The 22,761-nt window shown below is 53.7% G+C and overlaps 2 protein-coding genes across 3 annotated transcripts in view; both read right to left on the bottom strand.

Annotated features, from left to right (window-relative positions):
- Positions 1-1,439: 1,439 nt before the first annotated feature.
- LOC123852084 (uncharacterized protein C20orf203) lies at positions 1,440-20,335 on the bottom strand (the record flags this gene model as incomplete). Its single annotated transcript, XM_064573541.1, is given in 6 exon segments — positions 1,440-3,530; positions 12,123-12,191; positions 14,271-20,110; positions 20,112-20,222; positions 20,224-20,268; positions 20,270-20,335. Coding segments are annotated over 4 exon segments (339 nt in total), but the record flags the coding sequence as incomplete, so codon positions are not given.
- COMMD7 (COMM domain containing 7) overlaps positions 20,334-22,761 on the bottom strand; it is a 53,926-nt gene continuing 51,498 nt past the window's right edge. For both annotated transcript variants that reach the window (XM_045885537.3, XM_045885539.3), the window contains one exon: positions 20,334-21,244. In XM_045885537.3, coding sequence (XP_045741493.1) covers positions 21,219-21,244 — 26 coding nt within the window. In that variant the 3' untranslated portion in view covers positions 20,334-21,218. The remainder of the gene's footprint in view (positions 21,245-22,761) is intronic.

Here is a 22,761-nt window from a genome sequence, read left to right as displayed (position 1 = left end):
GGCTCCAGCACGGACTTCTGGGTCGGGGCTGTCAGGCCCCGATGGCCTTTGGACCACACACTTACCGTCACGGCAATAAATCTTCCCAATGGGCCAAGTTTTCCATCTGCAAAGCTCTTTCCCACCCGGCGTGTTGCCCTGGCTTCACACAGCCCTGGTGCGAGGCTGGGCAGAGGGGAGCGGCCATTGCAGCCGCCCAGAGCCTGGGGCCTGGAGAAGCGACCTGCTCTGCCCAGGCAGGGAAAGGAGGGGTGGCGATGTCAAGTGCCCCCTACCTGGGGGGTACCTGGCACACTCACTCAGGCTGCAGTGAGAAGGCACCAGGAGCGGAGCTCGGACTTGCGGCTGACCCCCTGGTCCAGGGCTGCTCCGTCCCTGCTGAGACAGAGGCTTAGCAAGGGTCTGGGGCAGGGCCAGGCTGTCTTCTGAGACGAGAAGCCAAGGAGCAGGGGCCCAAGACAAGCATCAACACCCAGAGCAATTCTCCAGTCTGACAGTGAGCACGTCTATCTTATACATGGGGAAACTGAAGTCCTGGCTAGGACCAGACCCCGAGAGCCTATGGTTCCCCGACCCTGGCATAGCTGGAACTGGGTGGGTAAGTCCCGTGGATTCCCAGGGCTCTGAGGGATCCAGTCGTCCAGCAGCGCTTGCATTTCGAATGTGGGAGAAAGAACTCTGGATGCAAATTCAGGAGAGAGCGTTCTGGGCCAGCCTTGCAGCTTATCTCAGCCCCGGGGAGTCGCAGGTCAGCGGGTTAAAGCAGCTCGGGTCCGGAGGGCTGAGGAGGGCACACCACAGCCAGCGCGAGCCATTTCAGAAATCTAGAAGGTGCAAGCGGTGATGATGGTGGGGTGGGGAGCCCCACGCCCCTCATCCTTCATCCCTCCATCTGCTTTTCTCCCTTCCCCCCTCTCTCTCCCCCAGGGCTGGGGGCAGGGCATACCGAGGCGAGTCAGCAGCCCCACTCCTGCCTCCTTGGGGCTCCCTAGTCAGTTTCCTCATCTGCAAGGTGGGCATCGTGGTGGCCATGTCCTGGAGTTGCTGGAAGAGTCAGATGACGCGTATGGACCGCCAGTGGGATGGCAGCTGAGTTAGTGCTGGCGATGGCACTGATGAGAGATGGTAGGCACGGCACTCAGGGCTCCCCCCAACCCCCCCACCCCCGCTCCCAGCTTGCACCTCACACCGTGACCCGCACCGGTCCTCCCTCCCATCAACATGCCAGGTGCACTCCTACCCTGGGCTTTTGTTCAGGCTCTTCTGCCCACCTGGAAGGCCCTTCCCTTCCTCCCAAATCCCACCCATCTCTCCAGATCCCTCACCAAGACACACACACACACACACACACACACACACTCTCCAGCCTTCATTTCTCTTGGGCTCCCTAGGAAGTCAGCACTACCTTCTGGCACATGTTTCATCTCCTTGCAATTCTAGGACCTGGACTCTGGGGCTGTCTTGGTCCGAGTTCCAATCCTGCTCCCCCTCCCTCGGCGCCTCGGCTCCCTCACTTGCGAGGTGGGGGTCACTGCAGCGCCTATTGCGGGCTGTGTCTCTGGCTTGTGTGGGGCCAGGGGCACCTGAGGCGCAGGAGTAAGGAATAGGCCGTTATTATGGTTCTCTTTCTTTTGGTTCCCCCTGTGCTTTCCACCTGCAAGCCCGCCCTTTGTCCCATGCTGCCCGTGTGGCAGGAAGCCTTGGGAAAAAGAGCTCACTCAAGGGGCAGGGCCTTCCCCACGCTGCCTCTTCCTTTAAATGGGGGAGAAAGGTGGGGACTGGGGGGTCTCCCCCCCTTCTCCCTGATATCACCCCAGGCAGGAAGCCACTCAGTAGCAGGACAAACCAAGATGGCTGGAAAGTTCCCCGTAATCCAGGTTTCAAAAGCCATCCCAGTGGAACGACTGGAGGCTTGGGAGGTAAGGATTCTGCTGGGGAGAGACGGTCTGACAGAAAAATGTGACACACTGGGCAGCTCAGCGCTGGTGATGTGCACAGGAACAGGCAGTCTATGTCCTCAGCTCTGGCTTCCCCGGGCTGCACTTCGTTAGTACTTATCGCGAATGTGGTACCCAGCCCCAGTACCCGGCCCCTTTGTTAGTACTTATCGCGAATGCAGTACCCAGCCCCAGTACCCGGCCCCTTTGTTAGTACTTATCGCGGATGCGGTACCCAGCCCCAGTACCCGGCCCCTTTGTTAGTACTTATCGCGGATGCGGTACCCAGCCCCAGTACCCGGCCCCTTTGTTAGTACTTATCGCAAATGCGGTACCCAGCCCCAGTACCCAGCCCCTTTGTTAGTACTTATCGCGGATGCGGTACCCAGGCCCTCCAGTAGTGCTGGGAGGTGAGCCAGGTGCCTGTCCTGAAGAAATCGCTCAATGCACAATGAGGCCTGCCCAAGGCTGATGGTGGAAGCAAAACGATAGAAACCATCTAAATGCTCAGTAAGGGACTGGACAGAGAAATGATGGGTCAGCTCACGTGATGGAATACTGCTCAGCCATTAAAAAGAAGGTGGTTGTATATGTACTGACCCAAAGCAACATCCACTGTACATTCAGTGAAAAGTAAGGCACCTTGCAGAACAAAATATACAGAATGTTACCACTGGCCCAGCACCTCTGCATACACAGTTGGCCCGGATACAGACAAAGGTGTAGTTCCAGCTAGAGATAGACGTGTACATGCAGAGGAAGAGATGCAGATACATACACACACACGATAGTAAGAAGGTTCAAAAGAATACCCACTAACTGCCAGTAATACCTGACGGGAATGCAGCTCAGGAAATGCAGGGGAATTACTTGGGTTTTCATTCGCTACATTTTATTAATGGTTGAGATATTACAATGAGAACATTTTCCTGAAATATGTGCGTCATGCTAAATTTTAAAAAAGAAAAGAGCCTGGCCACGTGTCTGGAAGCTCAAGGCGGGGCTGGGCTGGGCGCTCATGGGAGGCTGGCCGGTGGTGGTCAGGTCCGGGGGATAGTCTCAGGCTGGGTCTGGAGCCTCTTCCTGAACCAGCTGTGGCCCTTTCTCCCCAAGGCCAGAGGCAGAGAGAGCAGGCTTTGGTGGCCGCAGCAGCAGAAGCAGGTTTCCTAGTCTGGAAGTATGTGAAACCTGAGCCATTTACCTTGCAAGATGGGCCTACCTCCACCCCAGGAGGCGGGGAAGGCCCCTGGATCCTGGCAGACGGCCACCTTGGACATGCAGCCACCAAAGTGGGTGAGGGTCCTGTGAGCCCCAGGCCTGCAGTCAGGCTGCCTCGTGGAGCCCACAGATGTCTTCCCAGGATGCTCTTGCACCTGAGCCTGATGAGCACTGGGTCCCTCGCATACCCAGACCGGTGATCAACAAGGTCTCGGGTGGGAGAGGGGAGAAGGCCATTCAAGCGCTTCCTGGGTGCTGGACCCTGAGCTAGGCACTTTTCCTACCCTCTATCTTTGGCCTTTTAATGGTTTAGAATAGTTTTTTTGTTTGTTGGTTTGAATTCTGGACACATAGACGTTGAGGAGGTTTTTCAACCTGATAATGACAATAAAAGGTTAAAATAATTCCAACAAGAAAGGATACATAGTGAAAAGCCAATCTTTTCCCCACCTCCCCAGCCACCCAGTTCCGTCCCCAGAGAATCCATGCACACATGAGCTTGTGTGTGTCTATTCATACCCCTCCTCTGATTCTGGTGGAAGCACTCCACACAAAATATTCTGTACCTTGCTTTTTTCACTAAAAATATGTATCTCAGAGCTTCTTCCAGAGCGGTACCTGTGAGTAGGCTCCTTCTTTTTCATAACTGGACTTCCATGCCACATAGAATTCTTCAATATTCATGTAATCAATCTAGAATTCTTCTCTGACTTTCCTATGTGCATGCTTATGTTCTGCACCACAGCCCCGGGAGGCAGGTGGTTCCCCATGTTACAGATGAGGAAACTAGGGGGACCAACCATCCCTGTTTGCCTAGGACTGAACCAATTTTAACATGGAGAGTCCCCCACCCTGGGAAGACCCTCCTTCCTAGGCAAACCAAGATGGTTGTTCACCCGAAAGGAAACAGAGGCTCAGAGGGGTGGGGGCATTCTCCAAGACCTTGTGGTGGGCCGGCACAGACTCCTGATGGTGATGATGCTGTAGGAGGCCAGTGACAGTATTCCCTCTGAGCCGGCACCTCCGATGGTCCCACAGCAGCCTGGGAGGTGGACTGCGGGGCTCATGGGTGGACTTCGGGGCATCCTGAGCAGAAGCTGCAGCCGCCACCTGGGTTCCATCTCAGCTGCAGGGCTGGCTTGCATGTGGGACTGCCCTGGTCAGCTCCCTCTCAGTTTCCAATCCTGGGCCCAGAACAGACACTCAACAAGTGTTAAGCGAGGAAGAAAATGAATGAATGGATGAATGAAGTACTAGCATTCGTCATCCACATTTTATATATGGAAAAACTGAGGCACAGAGAAGCTAAGTCACTGGCTCAGGGTCACATAGTTCGTAAGCAGTAGGGTCAGGATTTGAATCCAGATGGGGGGCTCCAGAGCCCATGAAACTTTTCTTTCTTCTGCAATGTTCTTGTCTGCATTACCCTGCACGGCACTGCCTGGGCCCCTGCTTCCAGCTTCCTTTCACAAGAGCCCTACCCTCCCTGCTCCTTGCTCCTGGCTCAGGGGTCCTGCTCTGCACCCCCCTAGGTCCCCCTGGACAGGATGCTTGTCTGAAGTCCAATGTCTGCGCTTCAGCCTCCCCCACAGACTTTGCTTCATTTGTTCAATTCATTTGTCCAACTCTCCATTCCTTTGCTCAACAAACATTTACTGAAACTGAAAGGTGCCAGCTCAACCCCCGAGTACTGGAAATTGAGAGATGAATCCAGCCTGGGCCCCGTCCTCGGGGAACAAGGAAAACCAGACAAAGAAGCAGGACTTGTAACCCAGCGAGAAAGCATTCGGATGGAGGTGGCCCGGGCACAGCTGCAGAGGGGATGGCAGTGGGGGCTCCCAGCCTGGGGGCTCCAGGAAAGCTCCTTGGAGAAGCTTATGCCAGCGTCTGGAAAGATGAGGAAGAGTTAGCAAGACAGAGAGAAGGCGGAAGAGAGGAAGCTGGGGGCGGGGGTTGGTAACACGCGGACAAACTGGCCTGGAGGTAGGAGAGAGCATGAGGCATTCAGAAAGTGCAAGTTGTTCCTTACAGCTGGGGCCCAGGCTGTCCTCAGGTGGGGACATATGGCCCTGAGAAACCCACCTCCTCCCCTGGTTACCCAGCCAGCTCTGCACCAGGCAGGTCTTCCAAGAATCTCATGTCTAGGAACTGATCAGAAAAAACACCAAAATAATCAGCCATGAGGACATGGAATTATGTATGGATGGAGGCTGTTTACCATGGTGTTCTTTGTTACAGCAAGCAAGCGCAAACAGTCGCAGTGCCCAGCCATGAGAAATCACCACTTTAGCCAAGAATCCACCACTGGCTGGAGCCATCCGAACGGCTTAGAAATCAAGTTAGCAGAGACTATTTAATGGCACTAGAAAAATGCATCTGATGTAATGTTAAGTAAAAAAACAGCAAGATGTCGGGGCACTTGGCTGGCTCAGTTGGTGGTGCATGTGACTCTTGATCTCAGGGTTGTAAGTTCGAGCCCCATGTTGGGTGTAGAGTTTACTTAAAAATAAAATCTTTAAGGGGCGTCTGGGTGGCTCAGTCATTAAGTGTCTGCCTTTGGCTCAGGTCATGATCCCAGAGTCCTGGGATCGAGTCCCGCGTCGGGCTCCCTGCTCAGCGGGAAGCCCGCTTCTCCCTCTCCCACTCCCCCTGCTTGTGTTCCCTCTCTCGCTGTGTCTCTCTCTGTCAAATAAATAAATAAAATTTTTATAAAAAAATAAAAAATAAAATAAAATAAAATCTTTAAAAGACCACACACAAAAAAACAGGGGTGCCTGGGTGGCTCAGTCAGTTAAGCGTCTGCCTTCGGCTCGGGTCATGATCCCAGGGTCCTGGGACCGAGCCTGGAGTCCAGCTCCCTGCTCAGCGGGGAGCCTGCTTCTCCCTCTGCCTCTGGCCCTCACCCTGCTCGTGCTCTCTGCCTCGCTCTCTCTCTCTCTCAAATAAATAAATAAAATCTTTTTTTAAAAAATCCACAAAAGCCAGCAAGATGCAAACTATTTTATTATTCTGCAAGATGCAAACTATTTTATTATTCTAAGTTAGGAGATATGCATATATAAATACATGAAGATATTGGGAAGAAATGCATCAAATACTAAATAGTGGTTATCTCTGTCTCTGGTGATGGGCTAACCTAGGGCTTGTATTTCCTTTTTTAAATAATTTCCTGTGTTCTCTGATTTTGCAACAGTGGGGCCAGACTCACTTTTATTTTCAGAGACCGATTCAAGGAGACAAGGTCCATGAGGCCACAGCTTCCCCTCTGGTCTCTTTCCAACCCTCCACTGAGCCACACAGAACGACCTGTTGCCTCAACATCCCTGCATCTCCAGCCTCCAGGTTTTTGTCTCTGCTATTCCTCCATCTGAGCGCCCTTCCCTTTCCTTCTCCATCCCCTGCAACTCCCTTGGCCTCCCAGGCCTGCCCCAGGGCCCTTCCTCTGAGGACCTCACACACACAGAGCTCACACACCATCGAAGGTAGGTTTATGTCCCCATAAGCCTGCACCGGGGCCTGGGCTGCTGGAGGGAAGGCCACTGCCTCATCCATGCCCGCCCCAGATGCCTTATATGCGGCCTAGAATTTATTTTTATTTATTCTTCACCAAGACACCCATATACCCTTCCCGTAGATTCTCCACTACTTGCTGTGTAATTCTCTCCCTGGCTTGCTGACCCAGCGCAGACATCTTGGCCAGGGCTGGGGGTCTGGAAGGTGCTTAGCGCTCGCCAGAATGAAGGAAAGAAGGAACGAGGACACGGTATTGCGCTCTCTCCATCATCTGCCTCAGAGAAAACCCTTGCACAGCAAAGCAGGGCTCTTTCTAAAATGCAGACACAGTTACCCACCTGCTTGGAGGCCTGCCGCCCACAGTCAACGCAGCCGATACCCAAGACCCTGGCATCCCTTCCTGCCCCATTGCCCACTGACCCCTGGTGGGCAGTGTTGTCCCCAAACCTGCAGCAACCCCCCCCATGCTGTGGCACTCTGGAGCCTTTCCCTTCCCCGTCCCTCACAAGTGTCCCAGCCTCAGAGAAGCGAGTGGATGCCTCTGCTGACCTTTCCCTGGACCCCTGGTACTGAGGGCAATCTCGGTGAGGGGGGCCACTCGTCCTGGTTTGCACAAGCCTCTCCTGTTCAGCACGGAAAGTCCCGAGTCTCGAGAACACCTCCGTCCCGGGTGGACCCCATGACGGTCACCCTCGCTTCTGCGAACTCTTCCAGGGTGGGTGAGTGTGTTCTCCCCCCATCGCTGGGAGACCCCTGCCTGAGAGCTGCTCAGGCCTCAGAACAGGCCCAAGGAAATGCTTGCTGATGCCTGGGGGAGCTGATGAAAAGACGGAAGGAAGGAAGGAACGAATGAATGAACGAATAACTTCACCTCCTTTAAATCTTTGCTCAGATGTCACCCTCTCCGTGGGCCTTCCCTGGCTGCCCGGTCTCAAAGGACAACCTCTCTGGCACCCTCCCCGGTGTTTTTGTGGCATTTATCACAAACCAGTATTCTCCACATGTCACTCGTCCTTTGCTTTGGGGTCTGTCTCCCGCACGAGCATGTCAGCTCTACCAGGACAGTGGTTTTGCCAGTTGTGTTCGCTGCTCTGTCCCCACAGCCTCGAACAGCAGGTGCTCAGCAGGTATTAGTTGAATAAATGAACGACTGGTGGCTGAATGAGTGGACTGTGCATTTTCCCGCCAAAGGTGGAGCCTCTTGGCCTTCTTTTTCTGCATCTCTTTTTCTGTTTAGTTTGTTCAACAGACATCAGCACCCACCATGTCCGCGCTGGGGGGACGAGGAGGCATGCAAAGCAGAGTGCCCAGTCTAATGGGCTGCTGGTGGGGGGACAGAGATCAGGCTGGGTGTGAGGCCACGGGCCTGGCATTTGGAGATGGGGTCCCTGGGGCAGGACCTTGTGCACTGCAATAGTCCTAATAGGCCAGGATCATGGTAACCATGCCCAAAGTACCTTGAACACTTGCTATGTCTCACCCACCATTCTGAGCACTTTACGCGTATTTTCTCAATGAATTCTCAAATCACTGAGATGTGGTTGTTGTCCCCATTTTGCAGATGAGGAAACTGAGGCTAAGGAGGCTGAGTTACCTTGTCAGGGGGCCACAGCAGCAAGTGGGGAGTCAGAATCAGACTCTGGAGCCAGCTGCTAACCCTGATGCTATAGGGAAGGAAGGAGGCTCAGAGAAGTGGAGTCTGCTCAGAGGCAGGGCTGGGCTCCACAGCATGTCCACAGAACTCCAAAGGCCATCTGGTCCCAGTCGGTGGCTGTCTTGGAGTTGGTGGTAAAGGGGACCAAAGGGAGATGGACAGCAAGGGAGGAAGGGACAAGCAAGGGAGGAGTACAGAGACCAGGCCAGGCCGGTTGGGATGGGGGCTGGGGCCGGGGTGGGGAGTGGGCAACCCGGCCTGGCTGGGGAGATGGGGGCAGGCTTCTCGGCGGCAGTGTCCCCTTCCTCTTCTCTCCTAATAAATGGGTAGGGAAAGTGTGGGCAAACTTCCCATGGACTGGCCACCCATCCGCTGGGTCTGGAGAGGAGTGTGCAAAACCCAGTGTGGGCAACAACCCCATCCTGGGCTCCCTGCAGCTGTCCACCTGACTCACCCCAGTGATACCAAAGCTCACCCCAGGTCAGAAGCTATGCTGAGTGACTCCAGGTAACGAATTTATTCAATGCTTTCACCCACCCATTACAAGGAAATCGAGTTCAGACAGTGGGGTAACTGCCCATGTCACCAGCAGAGCGGGGGTTCCAACCCCAACTATCTGGTTCCGGAGCCTGTGCCCCTCACCCCCTACCCAGGAGGTGTGGCCCTGGCTCACCCCAGCTGCCATGTTGCCAGCCTGTACGTTCAAGCAAACATGGCATTTAAGCCCTTACTGTGTCCCCAGGGCCCAGTAGAGGACCCATGAACACATCCTTATTATTTGAAATCTAGAAGCAGTGATGGGGTGCCTGGGTGGCTCCGTCCGTTAAGCATCCAATTCTTGATTTCGGTTCAGGTCATGATCTCAGGGTCATGGGATCGAGCCCCATGTATGCTTGTCCCTCTCCCTCTGCTCCTCCACCCCCCCAAATAAATAAATAAAATAAAATAAAAAAGAAATCTAGGAGCAGCAACTTCCCCCTTGGGCTGCCCCCCCTCCAGGTCTGGGAGATGATAACCCAATCCCTTATTTGGACAGGAGTCAAGCCTTTTCAAAAATGTCCCCTCCTTGGAAGGCAGAAGAGTGGCAAGGACACTGACTTTCAACCAGGCAAACCTGGGAGTGAAACCCAGCTCCACCGTCAGCCGTTTGCAAAGGGCAGGTGACGGCTCAGCGTCTGCATCTGTCATGGGGGGCCGATAATATCATTGTGAGGAGACAGACATCTATGCCAGGCACACAGTAGGTGCTTGGGAGGGTAGCTTCTTTCCATTGAGGGTCACAAAAATCTCCAGGGTCTGTCCCCGACCTCCCTCCCTACTTTTAAACCATGGATGTTTTCAACCACGATGTGTCGGAAACCTACAGAACGGCACAGAAATGAGCTGAGCCTGGTGGGCGTGCTCGAGGCGGGCACAGATGTCATCCTCCACCTTCAGAGCTTTTCCCTCGGGCCGGGGTCTCTACCGCAAGCCTTAAGGGTGCCATCTCCCTCCTTTCGTCCTCACCGCTTCCTCTGGAGGTGGGTCCTTGGGTTACCCTGCCTTACAGATGGAGAGCCTGAGGGTCTGAGAGCCGAGGTGGCTTACCCACGGCCCACAGCCAGTGAGTGGTGGAAGCAGGATGTGGCTTTATGTCCAGGTAGGTTTGCGGACATGGAGAGATGTCAACCATGTGTTATTAAATGAGAAAGCAGCACGGAGGGCAACAGAGTGTAGTTTGGGAGGGTGTCACTAAAATGGAACAGGGGTTGTCGCTAGGTGATAGGATGATGAACCTTCAAATTGTCTTTCTTTTCCTTATCTGTATCGCCTAACTTTTTATAGCAGCTTTATGGAGATAGAATTCACATAGCATACAATTCACTCATTTAGTGTCTGATTCGATGGTTTCTAGCATATTCACGGAGTTGTGCAACCATCACCACTCTTGCTAATATTGTCATCATTCCCTCCACAAAACCCCACTCATTAGCACTCACTCCCCATTTCCCTAAACCCCCGCTAGTAGCCCTAAGCAACCACTTCTTATCTCTACAGATGTGTCTATTCTGGACATTTTATATAAAGTGGATTCCTACAACACGTGGTCCTCTTGTGTGTCTGGCTTCTCCCACTTAGCCTGTCTTCAAGGCGCATCGTGTGATAGCAGGTGTCAGGACTTCATTCCTTTTCGTGGCTAAGAAACATCCCATATTATATTTCTCAATTCATCAGTTGAAAGACATTCAGTTTACTTCTAATTTTTGGCTGTTATGAATAATGCTCCTATTAACATTTGTGTAATATTTATATGTGGACATGTGTTTTCTTTTTTTTTTAAAGATTTTATTTATTTATTTGAGAGAGCGAGAATGTGAGCACAAGTGGTGGGGAGGAGCAGAGGGAGAGGGAGAAGCAGACTCCCCACTGAGCAGGAAGCCTGATGCAGGACTCGATCCCAGGACCCTGAGATCATGACCTGAGCCGAAGGCAGACGCTTAACCAGCTGAGCCACCCAGGTGCCCCTGGATATGCGTTTTCAAGTCTCTTGGGTAAATAGCTAGGAGTGGAATTGCTGGGTCATATGGTAATGCTGTTTAACCTTTTTTTTTTTAAGATTTTATTTATTTACTTGAGAGAGAGAGCGCGCGCACAAGCGAGAGAGCACAAGCAGGGGGAGCAGCAGAGGGAGAGGGGGAAGCAGGCTCCCCACTGAATAGGGAGCCCGATAGGGGGCTGGATCTTATGACCCTTAGATCATGACCTGAGCCGAAGGCAGCTGCCCAGCCAACTGAGCCACCCAGGCGCCCCTGTGTTTAACCTTTTGAGGAACTACCAGTCTGTTTGCCAAAACAATTGTACCATTTTACATGTCACCACAGGGCCCGAGGGCCACAATTTCTCTACATCATCTCCAACCTTGTTATTATCTGTCTTTTTGATGAAAGCCATCCTAGTGGGTATGAAGTAATAGCTCATGTGATTTTGATTTGCATTTCCCTGATGACTAATAATGTTTAACATCTTTCATGTGCCGTTGGCTCTTTGCGTATCTTCTTCAGAGAAATGTCTACTCAGATCCTTTGCCCATTTAAAAAATTGGGTCATTTGTGACTTTATTATTAAATTATTGAAGTAGGATTTGAATCCAAGTCCCGCTCTACTGTCAAGCAATAGATCCTGCCCACACAGTCATGCACCCCGGCCTCCCTGTCAAGGCGATCTGGAAGCACCCCCCTCCCTGGAGTCCTGCCTACCCTCTGGGCAAACGAGGGCCAGCACAGCCGCTGCAGAAGCCAGCCCAGCTGGGGCCAGGCCCGCAACAGGTGTCCAGTGAGTGTCTGTGGATGGACACAGAGGGTCGGACACATGAGTCCATCTTCAGGAATCGGTGAACCAAAGGGGAAGAAAACACACCCAGAACAAAAAGTCCACACTGCAGAGGGAGGAAATGGCCGAGCCCTGCTCCAGGAGTTGGAGATAAAGCCCCGTGGCCAAGAAGCCTCCCTGGCAACTCCTTCTTGGTGGCTGTGACCTATCAGCCTGTTCTTATGTGACTGACTGTTGGCCTGTGCGAGGCTGGGAAGGGGAGGCCCAGCGAGATTAGCAGGGAACTGGAGAGCATATCTGTCCGGAGGGGGGCCGGCAGCGGATCCGTAGGGGCCACAGCTAGTCAGAGCAGAACAGGGCCCCGGGGAATGGGGCCCTGCCGCGTCCTGCTGCCCCCGCCCCAGAAACCCACTGCTTCATCACGAAGAGCACCTGAATCCCCAACACCCAGCTCTGGAATCCAGCGGCCTGGGTTTGAATCCCAGCCTTACCATCTCCTTGCCGGGTGACGCGGGCAATTCCTATCCCTCTCTGAGTCTCGGTTCCCCTCTGAGCATCTCCTGTAAGAATGAAGATAACGAGACCATAAGACAGCCTCTCGGTGGGCGAGGCTGCTGCAGGGGAGGCAGGGGATGGCGGGGCTCTTCAGCTGGGCGCCCTCAGGCCCTGGCCTCAGAGCTGGGAGACTGTCACCCCGTGACATGGGAGCCAGAGACTCTGCCATGAACACGGCCGCACAGCCATCTGCAGGAAGCTTCACCGTCAGACAGACCTGCAGCCTCACCGACCCAGCCGCACGGTGAAGGCAGGCAGGGCGGGGTTGTGTGTGTCGCCCCTCACTCCCGCAGCCCGAGTTCAAATCCCACTCACAAGCTGCGAACTGTGGGGAAGGCCTCTCTGTGCCTCTGTTTACCCGCTAGAGAATGAAGATGACAACCGCGTTTACTCTACAGAACGGCTGGGAAGATTAAATGGGTATAGGGCGCCTGGGTGGCTCAGATGGTTAAGCATCTGCCTTCGGCTCGGGTCATGATCCCAGGGTCCTGGGATCGAGCCCCATGTCTGGCTCCTGGCTCAGCAGGGAGCCTGCTTCTCCCTCTGCCTCTCCCCCTGCTCATGCTCTCTCTCTCTCTATATATATCTCTGTGTCTCGAATGAATAAATAAAATCTTTAAAAAAAAAAGATTAAATGGGTTGATGCAGTAAAATATGCATTAAAGTCTCAGCTTTATTCTTTCTTTTTTTTTTTTAAAGATTTTATTTATTCATTTGAGACACAGAGATACAGAGAGAGAGAGAGAGCATGAAGAGGGGGAGAGGCAGAGGGAGAGGGAGAAGCAGGCTCCCCGCTGAGCCAGGAGTCCGACGTGGGGCTCGATCCCAGGACCCTGGGATCATGACCTGAGCCGAAGGCAGACACTTAACTATCTGGGCCACCCAGGTGCCCCGCTTTATTCTTTCTTAATTGATTTTTTAAGTAATCTCTACACCCCATGTGGGGCTCGAACTCATGACCCCGAGATCAAGAGTCAGATGCTCTTACTGACTGAGCCAGCCAGGTGCCCCAAAGTCTCAGCTTTAAAATAAAGGTTCGAGGGGCGCCTGGGTGGCTCAGTTGGTTGAGCGACTGCCTTCGGCTCAGGTCATGATCCTGGAGTCCTGGGATCGAGTCCCGCATCGGGCTCCCTGCTCGGCAGGGAGTCTGCTTCTCCCTCTGACCCTCCTCCCTCTCATGCTCTCTGTATCTCATTCTCTCTGTCTCAAATAAATAAATAAAATCTTAAAAAAAATAAAATAAAAAAAATAAAGGTTCGGGGCACCTGGGTGGTTCAGTTGGTTAAGCATCTGCCTTCGGCTCAGATCATGATCCCAAGGTCCTGGGATCGAACCCCACGTCGGGCTCCCTGCTCAGCAGGGGAGTCTGTTTCTCCCTCTCCCTCTGTGCTCCCTCTCTCTCTCTCTCAAATAAATAAATAAAAACTTTAAAAAAATAAAATATAAAAAAAAAATAAAATAAAGGTTAGAGGGGTGCCTGTCAGTTAAGTGTCCGACTCTAGACCTCAGCTCAGGTCTTGGTCTCAGGGTCGTGAGTTCAAGCCCCACGTTGGGCTCCATGCTGGTGTGGAGTCTACTAGATAGATAGGTAGGTAGATAGATAGATAGATAGATAGATAGATAGATAGATAGATAGATAGATAGATAGATACATAGATAGATACATAGATAGATACATAGATAGATACATAGATAGATAAGATAAAGGTTAGAGCATCCTCCACGTCCTTCCAACTTATTTGGCCCCCATATCCCCTTTGTGTCCTCCAGGGTCCCCAAGGTTCCTCTAGCTTTCTTATGTGGAGGAGGGTGAGGCTTTCAACCATTCTGGCATTTCCCAAAGTGAGTTCCACAGCCCTCTAAACTCATGAGATGTTGGGGTGCCTGGGCGGCTCAGCCAGTTAAGCAGCTGCCTTCAGCTCAGGTCATGGTCCCAGGGTCCTGGATCGAGTCCCCCATCGGGCTCCCTGCTCCGTGGGCAGCCTGCTTCTCCCTCTCCCTCTGCCTGCCTCTCTGCCTACTTGTTCTCTATGTCAAATAAATAAGTAAAATCTTTTAAAAATAAATAAATAAAATAAACTCACAAGATGCTTTTTGAAAAGATAATTGAAAGGCACCTCCCCGTCAAACAGGCCTGGCTGCCATTGCCCTTCAGCCTCGCACACGGATGGACCCGAGATGCCCTGCGGTGAGGAAACCCAGCAGATGTTCATGTTGGTGTTTTCCCACATTTATTTGACCACGAATGTCCTTTTCTGCCCAATATCAATTTAGCATCTTCCTGGAAAAACACTGATGTCAAGGTCATTTCTAGCTCACAGTTTCCACCTCACAGAAAAGATAGAAGGTTTTCTAAAGATCACCATCCCTGCGCTTGAGAAGCCCCTTCCGGGTTTCAAGCACGGTGGCGCTGGCCCGCAGGAGAGCGCTGCCCAGCCATATGCTCTCAGTCCTGCCCCCCGGTCCAGGAGGATCGGAGTGTGAAGGCCCCTTGGGGACACCCAGCAAGGACGGACCCAGCTCCCTTCCACTTGCTACAGCAGCCTCGGCTCTTACAGACCACACGCAACGCCCAGACATTATCAGGACAGACGGCGGCATCTTCCAGGAGCCTTCTAGAAAAAGGAGTTGCCAAAAAGAGCCTCTGGGGGTTGGGCAAGCCCTGCCTCAGGAAGGGAGAGGTGTCTCAGGCTCCAGAGTCTCCTGGCACCTATGCGGGACGCCCTGGTGACCACCAGGCCCCACTAGCAGGGACAGCACCACTTGCAAATCATCTCTTCCATCTCTGTGTAAATGTTCCAGCAAGTCTAACATTTGGCAACCAAAGTACATATCCCAGACGGCTGTGTGAACACAGGACAAGCGCCAAAGTTTGTCTCCCTATAGGTTTTGGAAAATGAGATTGCTCAGCCAGTATGTGGAGGAGAGTGACGTTTACTGAGCACCTACTACAGATTGTGCATTGTGTCAGAAGCTCTATCTTTACCATGAGATCTCAGTTCTGATAACAGCCCCATTTTATAGATGGGGAAACTGAGGCTCGCAGTGGTGAGGTAACATACCCAGGGACACAGGAGAGCTGGGAGTCACCCCCAGCCTGGTTTTGCCTCCATGGTCCCAGCACTCCCCACTCCACGGTGCCGTTCTGCTGGGATGTATCCCTGGCTGGCATTGCTCCAAGACCCTGGTCCATGCCTCCATCCCAGAGCCCCCTTCTCATTACTAACCCAGGTTCTCAGGGCCTGGGGTGTGAGGAAGGGAACTGGAGGGGAAACTGATATAGTCTGGCCCCTAAGGGTCTGGCCCACATAGTGGAATCTGGTTATTTTAGCCCCCACCAATCTGATCATCCCTGGGGGGCAGGCAGGTTGATAAATCACTTTTCTGAGCCTGCCAAGCTGAAGGCCAGCCACCAGCCTGAGGTGACCCTGTCAGCGTGAAGATCCCCAGGAACCCAGCCTAAGCTGGCACCTGAGCTAAGCACCCCCCCTTTTTAAAAGATTTTATTTATTTGACAGAGAGCGAGAGAGGGAACACAAGCAAGGGGAGTGGGAGAGGGAGAAGCAGGCTTCCCGCTGAGCAGGGAGCCTGATGCGGGGCTCAATCCCAGGACCCTGGGATCATGACCTGAGCCGAAGACAGACGCTTAACACCTGAGCCACCCAGGTGCCCCTGAGCTAAGCCCCTTATCTTTGTGTCACTGTTGCCCACTCCTGGCTGTAGCCTCCTCCCTGCATCCTGCTCCAGCCCCCCACTCACCTTGAAGGGTGCTGGCACTCAGCCTGTTGGCGGGGGCAGGGGGAGACATCACACGAACCTTTTGGAAACCCCTTTCCCCTCCCCTCTCCTGACTCCCCAGAATTCCTGGGCAGCAGCGTGGCTGTGTGCTGGGAGGTAGGGGAGAGTCTCTCTCTCATGGGCAGGCCCCCAGCTCTGTCTGCACAGCTGCAGGGAAGGAAGGCCCCACCTGAGTTCCCGGCACCCTGAACAGCCACCCAGCTGCGCCCTTCCTCCTGCCCATCATGGGAAGGGCCACTGGAGAGGGGGAGGAGCAGTGTCCAGAGCTCTCCCACTGCTCGCACTGCTCCCCAAGCCATCTGAGAGGCAGGCCTCCCGCTCTCTGTCCTCCGTGGGGCCAGACTGCAGGGAAGAGTGACTTGCCCAAGGCCACGAGGCTAGGCAGCAAAGGGCATCACTCCTGGGTCTGGCAGACTCCAGAGTTGGGGTCGTTTCTCCCGGTACAGTGCAGTGGTCAGGGGGTGTGGGTTCTGGAGTGAGACCGCTGGACTCAGGTCCTGGCTCCTCAACCTGCTCACCGGGTCACCTGGGGGCTGGTTACATAACCTCTCTGTGCCTCAGTATCCTCATCTGTACAGTGCTGTCAGGGAATCCTTACGTTTGAGCAGCCTTGGGTGAGTGACAACTTGCCAGTGCTTCAGTTTACTCTGACTTAAAACGGAGAGCTTGATACACATCCAGCAAGGGCTGGTATGAAGATTAAAAAAAGACAACCATGTATCTAGAGCTTTCTGCCAGGTGGTGTCATGGGGCCTGCTGATTGTTTGCTGGTGTTATGGTCAAAGTGCTATCATCCAGACCAGCTCTGGAAGGATACACAAGAAACGGTCTCAGAGGACACCTCTGGGGAGGAAAAGTGGGTGGTGGGGGACCCTAACTTGGTCCTATATGTTGTTTTATACTTTCAGAATTTTGTATTACATACATGTGATATTACTATTACCAAAGTGGGTTATATAACTGTCATACAAAGGTGCTCCCTGGGGCCCCTGGGTGGCTCAGTTGGTTAAGCAACTGCCTTTGGCTCAGGTCATGATCCTGGAGTCCCGGGATCGAGTCCCACATCGGGCTCCCTGCTCAGCGAGGAGTCTGCTTCTCCCTCTGATCCTCCCCCTCTCATGCTCTCTGTCTCCCATTCTCTCTCTCAGATAAATAAATAAAATCTTTTAAAAACAAAAAAACCCAAAAAAACAAAGGTGCTCCCTTGTCATGACACAGGGTCTCATGCTGGCCAGAGACCCCATCCGCTAGTCCTGGCTTCCCCACCCCTCCGTAGCCACACCCAGGCCTTGTCCAGGCCCTGTCTTCCAGCCCACTCCATGTCCCCCAGCAAGACCCCAGCGTGACCTTAAGAGCCAGGAGGCATCTCCTTCTGAGCATAGGCATGTGACAGGGGGCCAGCCGAGTCTCCATCCCTCCACCTGCCCACTGGCTCACTTGTAAGTGAGGTAATCACACTGCCCCACAGGGTAGCTGTAAGGACTAACGTGACGTACTAGAGGAAGGCCTGGCTGGCTCAGTCAGTGGAGTATGTGACTTGATCTCAAAGTCATGAGTTCAAGCCCCATGTTGGGCATAGAGCTTACCTAAAAAAAAGGAGGTATAGATGCCTGGGTGGCTCAGTCAGTTAAGCATCTGCCTTCGGCTCAGGTCATGGTCCCAGGGTTCTGAGACCAAGTCCCACATTGGGCTCCCTGCTTAGTGGGGAGTCTGCTTCTGCCTCTGCCCTTACCCTCTGCTCGTGCTCTCTCTGGCTCTCTCTCTCAAATAAATAAAAAATCTTTTTTTAGGGCTCCTGGGTGGCTCAGTTGGTTAAGCGACTGCCTTCGGCTCAGGTCATGATCCTGGCGTCCCGGGATCGAGTCCCACATCGGGCTCCCTGCTCGGCGGGGAGTCTGCTTCTCCCTCTGACCCTCTTCCCTCTCGTGCTCTCTATCTCTCATTCTCTCTCTCTCAAATAAATAAAAATCTTTAAAAAAAAAAAATCTTTTTAAAAAAAATGAGGTATTAGAGTGCGGGTACAAATCCCTGCTTCCTGTCCTCTGAAAGGGCAAAATGATGTTGAAGGGAAGCTGCCTCTTCCTCTGAGCTCATCTCCCCCACGAGCCTCTCCCACCCTGCAGGTGGACTGCAAACCTCCCAGGGCAACAGGCCTCCCGGCCTTTGCACTTGCCGGTCCCTTCCCTCATCTCCCTGACGTTGGCTTCTTCCCATCACTCAGTTTCTCCCAAGTGTCAGCTCCTCACAGAGGCCCTCCTAGACCACCCCGTCTAAAGTGGCCCCCCCCGTTTGTTTTCTGCATTGTACTTACCATTACCTGAAATTGAGAATTTTTTTAAGGTTTTATTTTATTTGACAGGGAGAGAGAGAAAACACAAGAGAGCATGAGCAGGGGGAGCGAGAGAGGGAGAGGGAGAAGCAGGCTCCCCAGATGAGCAAAGAGCCTGACGCAGGGCTCGATCCTAGGACCCCAGGATTATGACCTCAGCTAAGGCAGATGCTTCACTGACTGAGCCCCTCAGGCGCCCCTGAAACTGTGTTTTTTAAATAAACTTTTTTGGGGGGAATTTTAGATTCACAGAAAAATTGCAAAGACAGTACAGAGGGTTCCCATATACACTTCATCCAGTCTTCTTCATGTCACATCGTCACCTAACCTGACCATGGTACATGTATCAAAACTAAGAAATTAACCCTGGCACATCACCATTAACTAAACTGCAGACTTTGTTCAGATAAAATTGTACTTTCCTTTATTTATTTACTTGTTTTCAACTGCCTCCCCCACTGGAAGGAAAACTCTGAGAAGCAGAGAGGTTGCCATACTTACTCACCAAGTCCCTCCTACCTGGCAATAAATATTGATCGGTAAAAGGAGGGGAAATATTGGCAAAAGCAGCCAATGATTACTAAGGACTCCCTCCGTCATGCACTGTTCTGAGTGCGCTAAACATTGTAAATCATTTAATCCTCAGGACAGCCCAAGAGGTAGCTACTAATTATGGGGAAACTGAGGCACAGCACAGTTTGGTGGCAGGCCGAGGCCACACAGATGGTTAGTACCAGAGTGGACGGACTCCAGGGCTTCCCTCCATACCAGAATAAAGGCCAGTCCTTCCGTGTCCTTAGTCCACACCAGAGCCGGGGGGCCAGCACCCTTCTGTGGGCAGGACACTGAGGCCCCAGGGCAGCTGATTTGCCTGAAGCCACAGGACCGACTGAGGTGCAGGGCTGGGATGGAACCCAAGCCTCCTGCCTCCAGCTGGCTGCGCTGAGGCGGTGACTCCCCGGCTCCGCCCGGAAGGGTGTGAGGCACCGCTCCCAGGGCCACCACCGGCCCCACCCTGCTGCTGGGAAGCAGAGGGCAGCCGGTTCGGCTCCAGTCTGTGGGCTCTCTGCTGTGCACCCCCACTTCCCAGAGGGGCGCTGAGATGCCCCACCACCTCCCTTTGCCCATAGCCTTAGCCTGGGCCTCCATGATCTGACCCCTGGGGAGGCGGGGGTGGAGGAGGGTCCTCTCCATCCTCGAGGAGGTCGCCTTCTGGGGTGGGGGCTAGCTGCGCTCTGGGACAGGGAGGGAAAGGAAGAAATGGTCGTCCCTGTGTGGATGGGGGCGGGGAGAACGGAGCAACAGGGAGGATTATTAGGCTTTTCCCAACACCCTGGGACCAGCTGGAGAGGTGTTGGGCACCTCCCAAAGGGAAAAGCCGTTTCGGAGCCGGTGGGCAGGACCGAGGCCGCCGCCCCCATGCAGCCTGGGTTCCGCCCAGCGCCAGCCAGGCGCAGACTCCAAGCCCTAATAATGTTTGCTGGATGCTTTGAATACAAGCGGCAGTGCCCAGAATCTCCTTGAGGTTTCAGCCAGGCGTGCCCGCCCCATCCCCCCTTCTGGGGAGCAGAATAAGTGGGGGGGGGCGTGTGACAGGGGACACCATGAAGTGGTGGCAGCCTCCGTGAGAAAGGCAGGCTGCTCCACCCAGAGCTGGGGGTAGGGGCGCCTTGTGCACGGCTAATTAAACAGCGACTGTGCTGAATCGGGGCAAGGTTGCTGCTTGCTAATTAAAGGTGCGGGCGGCTTGCCCGGCAAGGAGGGAAGGCAGGAACAGCTCTGGAACCATGTCAAGAGGCCAGGCCAGCAAGGACAGCACTGGCTCTGGGCATTTCTTCCATCCGCGGGCCCTCCCAGCCGGGCCCCACGGCCCCCTCCCCACTTCCCTATCTCTCCTACCCACCTTGCCGGAGCCTGGGGCCTCGGACTTCCCCCTCCTCACCAACCCAAATTGCTTTCCTGATAAGGGCCTGCGCGTTGGGGAGGAGGAGCCTGCTGGTGCCCAAGGTCTGGGCTGGTGGGTGGGCATCATTTCGAACCTCTGAGGTATACTTCCTTTCACCCTACTCCCAAGAACCCCGAGTTGAGGAAATGAGCTCCATCAAGATGGGAGGTTGGCTGGTGTGAACGAGGCCCCACGTGCCCCAGTGTGTGTGAGAGAGAAAGACAGAGATGGAGAGACAGTGTTCCTTTCTGGTCTCAGCACACAAATCTAGAAAAGAGAAGACAGGAAGCAAGGATGTCTGGTCCTCAGAGGTTCCTATATAGTGACAACGAGGTCGCCGACTGCCTGTCCCTGCCCCGCATCTGCTCAGGGCAGGGCGTGGCTCCATGGCTAAGAGCTCCCAGTCCCAGCCCCACCACTTGCCAACTGTATGGCCTTGGGCTCTGTGCTTTGGGTTCCTCATCTGCAAAGCTGAGGATGGTCGCTGAGGGGACCAAGAGAAATAATCCAGGTGAGGCACTTAGTGCAATGTCTGGTCCACAGAACAGGCCCCGAAAATATCAGCCGTTATTATGTGAAAACTCGGGGGACTCGGGTAGGTGTGGCCCAGTGCCCACCTCTCTTCCAGGTGACCTCCTTACCGACACCACAGGTGCAGCCCCCTCGGGATAATTCTGTCGGACGCAGGGAGAGCATGTCCCCCTTCCCAGCAGGGCTGTCGTATTCTCTCTGACCCCCATAGCCTTTTTGAGGGAAGTAGAAGAGTCAAGAAGCAAACAAAATGGATGCTCAGAAAGCTAAGTGACCTGCCCGAAGTCATAAAGCTCAGAAAGGGGCAGAGATGGCCCTGGTCCCTTGAGTGGGAGAAGATGGGCTCACGGTTCCCATGGTAACATCTGTTGAGCTTCTACTGGATGCCAAGTCCTGAACCAGCCAGAGGGACCGAGGGGAACTGGACACTCACTCTGCCTTCAAGAGGACCCGGTCTGGAAGGAAGGAAAACACACCAATAATAGGAATGCAAGGCAAAGGTGGCAGGCATCCAAGCTGGTGCTCCAGTGCCCTCCATGCGAGGGGCTGAGAGCTGCTGCTTTGACCTGGAGCTCGATTTGAAAGCTAAGGTTGTGCTTCTATTGGGAGGGTAAAATCAGCATTGGGGGAGCCTGGAAAGGCTGACAGGGCCCCTCTGGTGCTCCCAGGAGAAGCCTTCACAGAGGGGGTCAGATACTCTGCTCTGGGAAGTGCCTATGGTGCCTGCTTCTGAGGTTTGGGGTCTGTCACTTGAGGTATCTGGCAGCCCCAGATGGTGTGGTTTCAGACACTACACTGTCCAGGACCCACAGCAAGAATCCATCCACGTCCTAAAGGGGCTGTAATGGGTCCCGTCCAGGTGGCCAGTCACTCACCAGTCACTGCCATGCAATGCAGCAGGGGAAGGATGCAGTGCCCATAAGGGGCCCAGAGACAGTAGAAACCTTTCCAGGCTGAGAAAGTCAAGGCCTTTGGCCCTGATGCTGGACACCTGGACCTTAGACAGCCAACCCAAAGCAGGCAAGAATGAGTGAAAGGTCACTGGTCTTGGGGTTGATGTCTCCATCTCCCCTCCTCAGACATCAGGACTCAGCCAGAGGAACGGGGCAAAGGCCCCGGGCAGGTCTAGCCACAAGGAAGCCTGTGCAAGCAAAGCTAGCAGCTTCTTAAAAACACACCTGGCCTCAGCCTCCCCAGGGCCCCCTGCGCGCTAGCTGGGCCAAATGCTGGTCTGGGGCGCCCTCTGGTGGCCACATGGGGCAGTGGCAGACGCTGCCCCGGGTTTAAGGGTGGGTGGTCAGAGTTGGAAACATCAGAGTGGACCGCCTCTCCCACTGCACAGATAGGAAAACCAAGGCCTGGGACTATGGGGGATGGAGAAGGGAGTTACATGCCCAAGGTCATGCAAGTAACCTGCCCAAGTCAGTAGCCAAGCCCAGAACAGAACCCAGACCTCCTTCTGCACCAGTGGCTGTTCTTGGTGGGTCTCAAAGCACCCCCACCAGGGGAGGGTAGACTGAGTGTCCAGGAGGCTCACTCCCCAGTGACCATAGACAACTGGATGGTAGGCAGCTGAGCAGCTATGTGATGGGGTACATAGCACTTCTCCTCTCTGGCCTTGGGTTCCTCACTTCTAAAGCCTGGAGCTACTGCCAAGGGCCATGGGGACTGGGGTCCCTCTCATACACTGCTAATAGTGAGGCTAGAACCAGCCAGCCTTTCAGGAAATCCTAAAATGAACCTTCCTACAGCGAGTATTGGGTATCATACTAATGGTGAAAGACTGGGTGCTTTCCCCCTGAGATCAGGAACAAGATAATTATGTCCACTCTTGCCACTTCTATTCAACATTGTACTGGAAGTTCCAGCCAGGGCACTCAGACAAGGAAAAAAAAAAAAAAAGCATCCAGATTGCAAAGAAAGAAGTACAACTATCTCTATTTTCAGATGGCACGATCTTGTAAATAGAAAA

Source organism: Mirounga angustirostris, unplaced genomic scaffold (genome assembly GCF_029215605.1).
Source record: "Mirounga angustirostris isolate CCGP_5_RB_7025 unplaced genomic scaffold, mMirAng1.0.hap1 SCAF_10, whole genome shotgun sequence".
NCBI classification, from domain to species: Eukaryota; Metazoa; Chordata; class Mammalia; order Carnivora; family Phocidae; genus Mirounga; species Mirounga angustirostris.
This window is presented reverse-complemented; position numbering and strand designations above follow the sequence as displayed.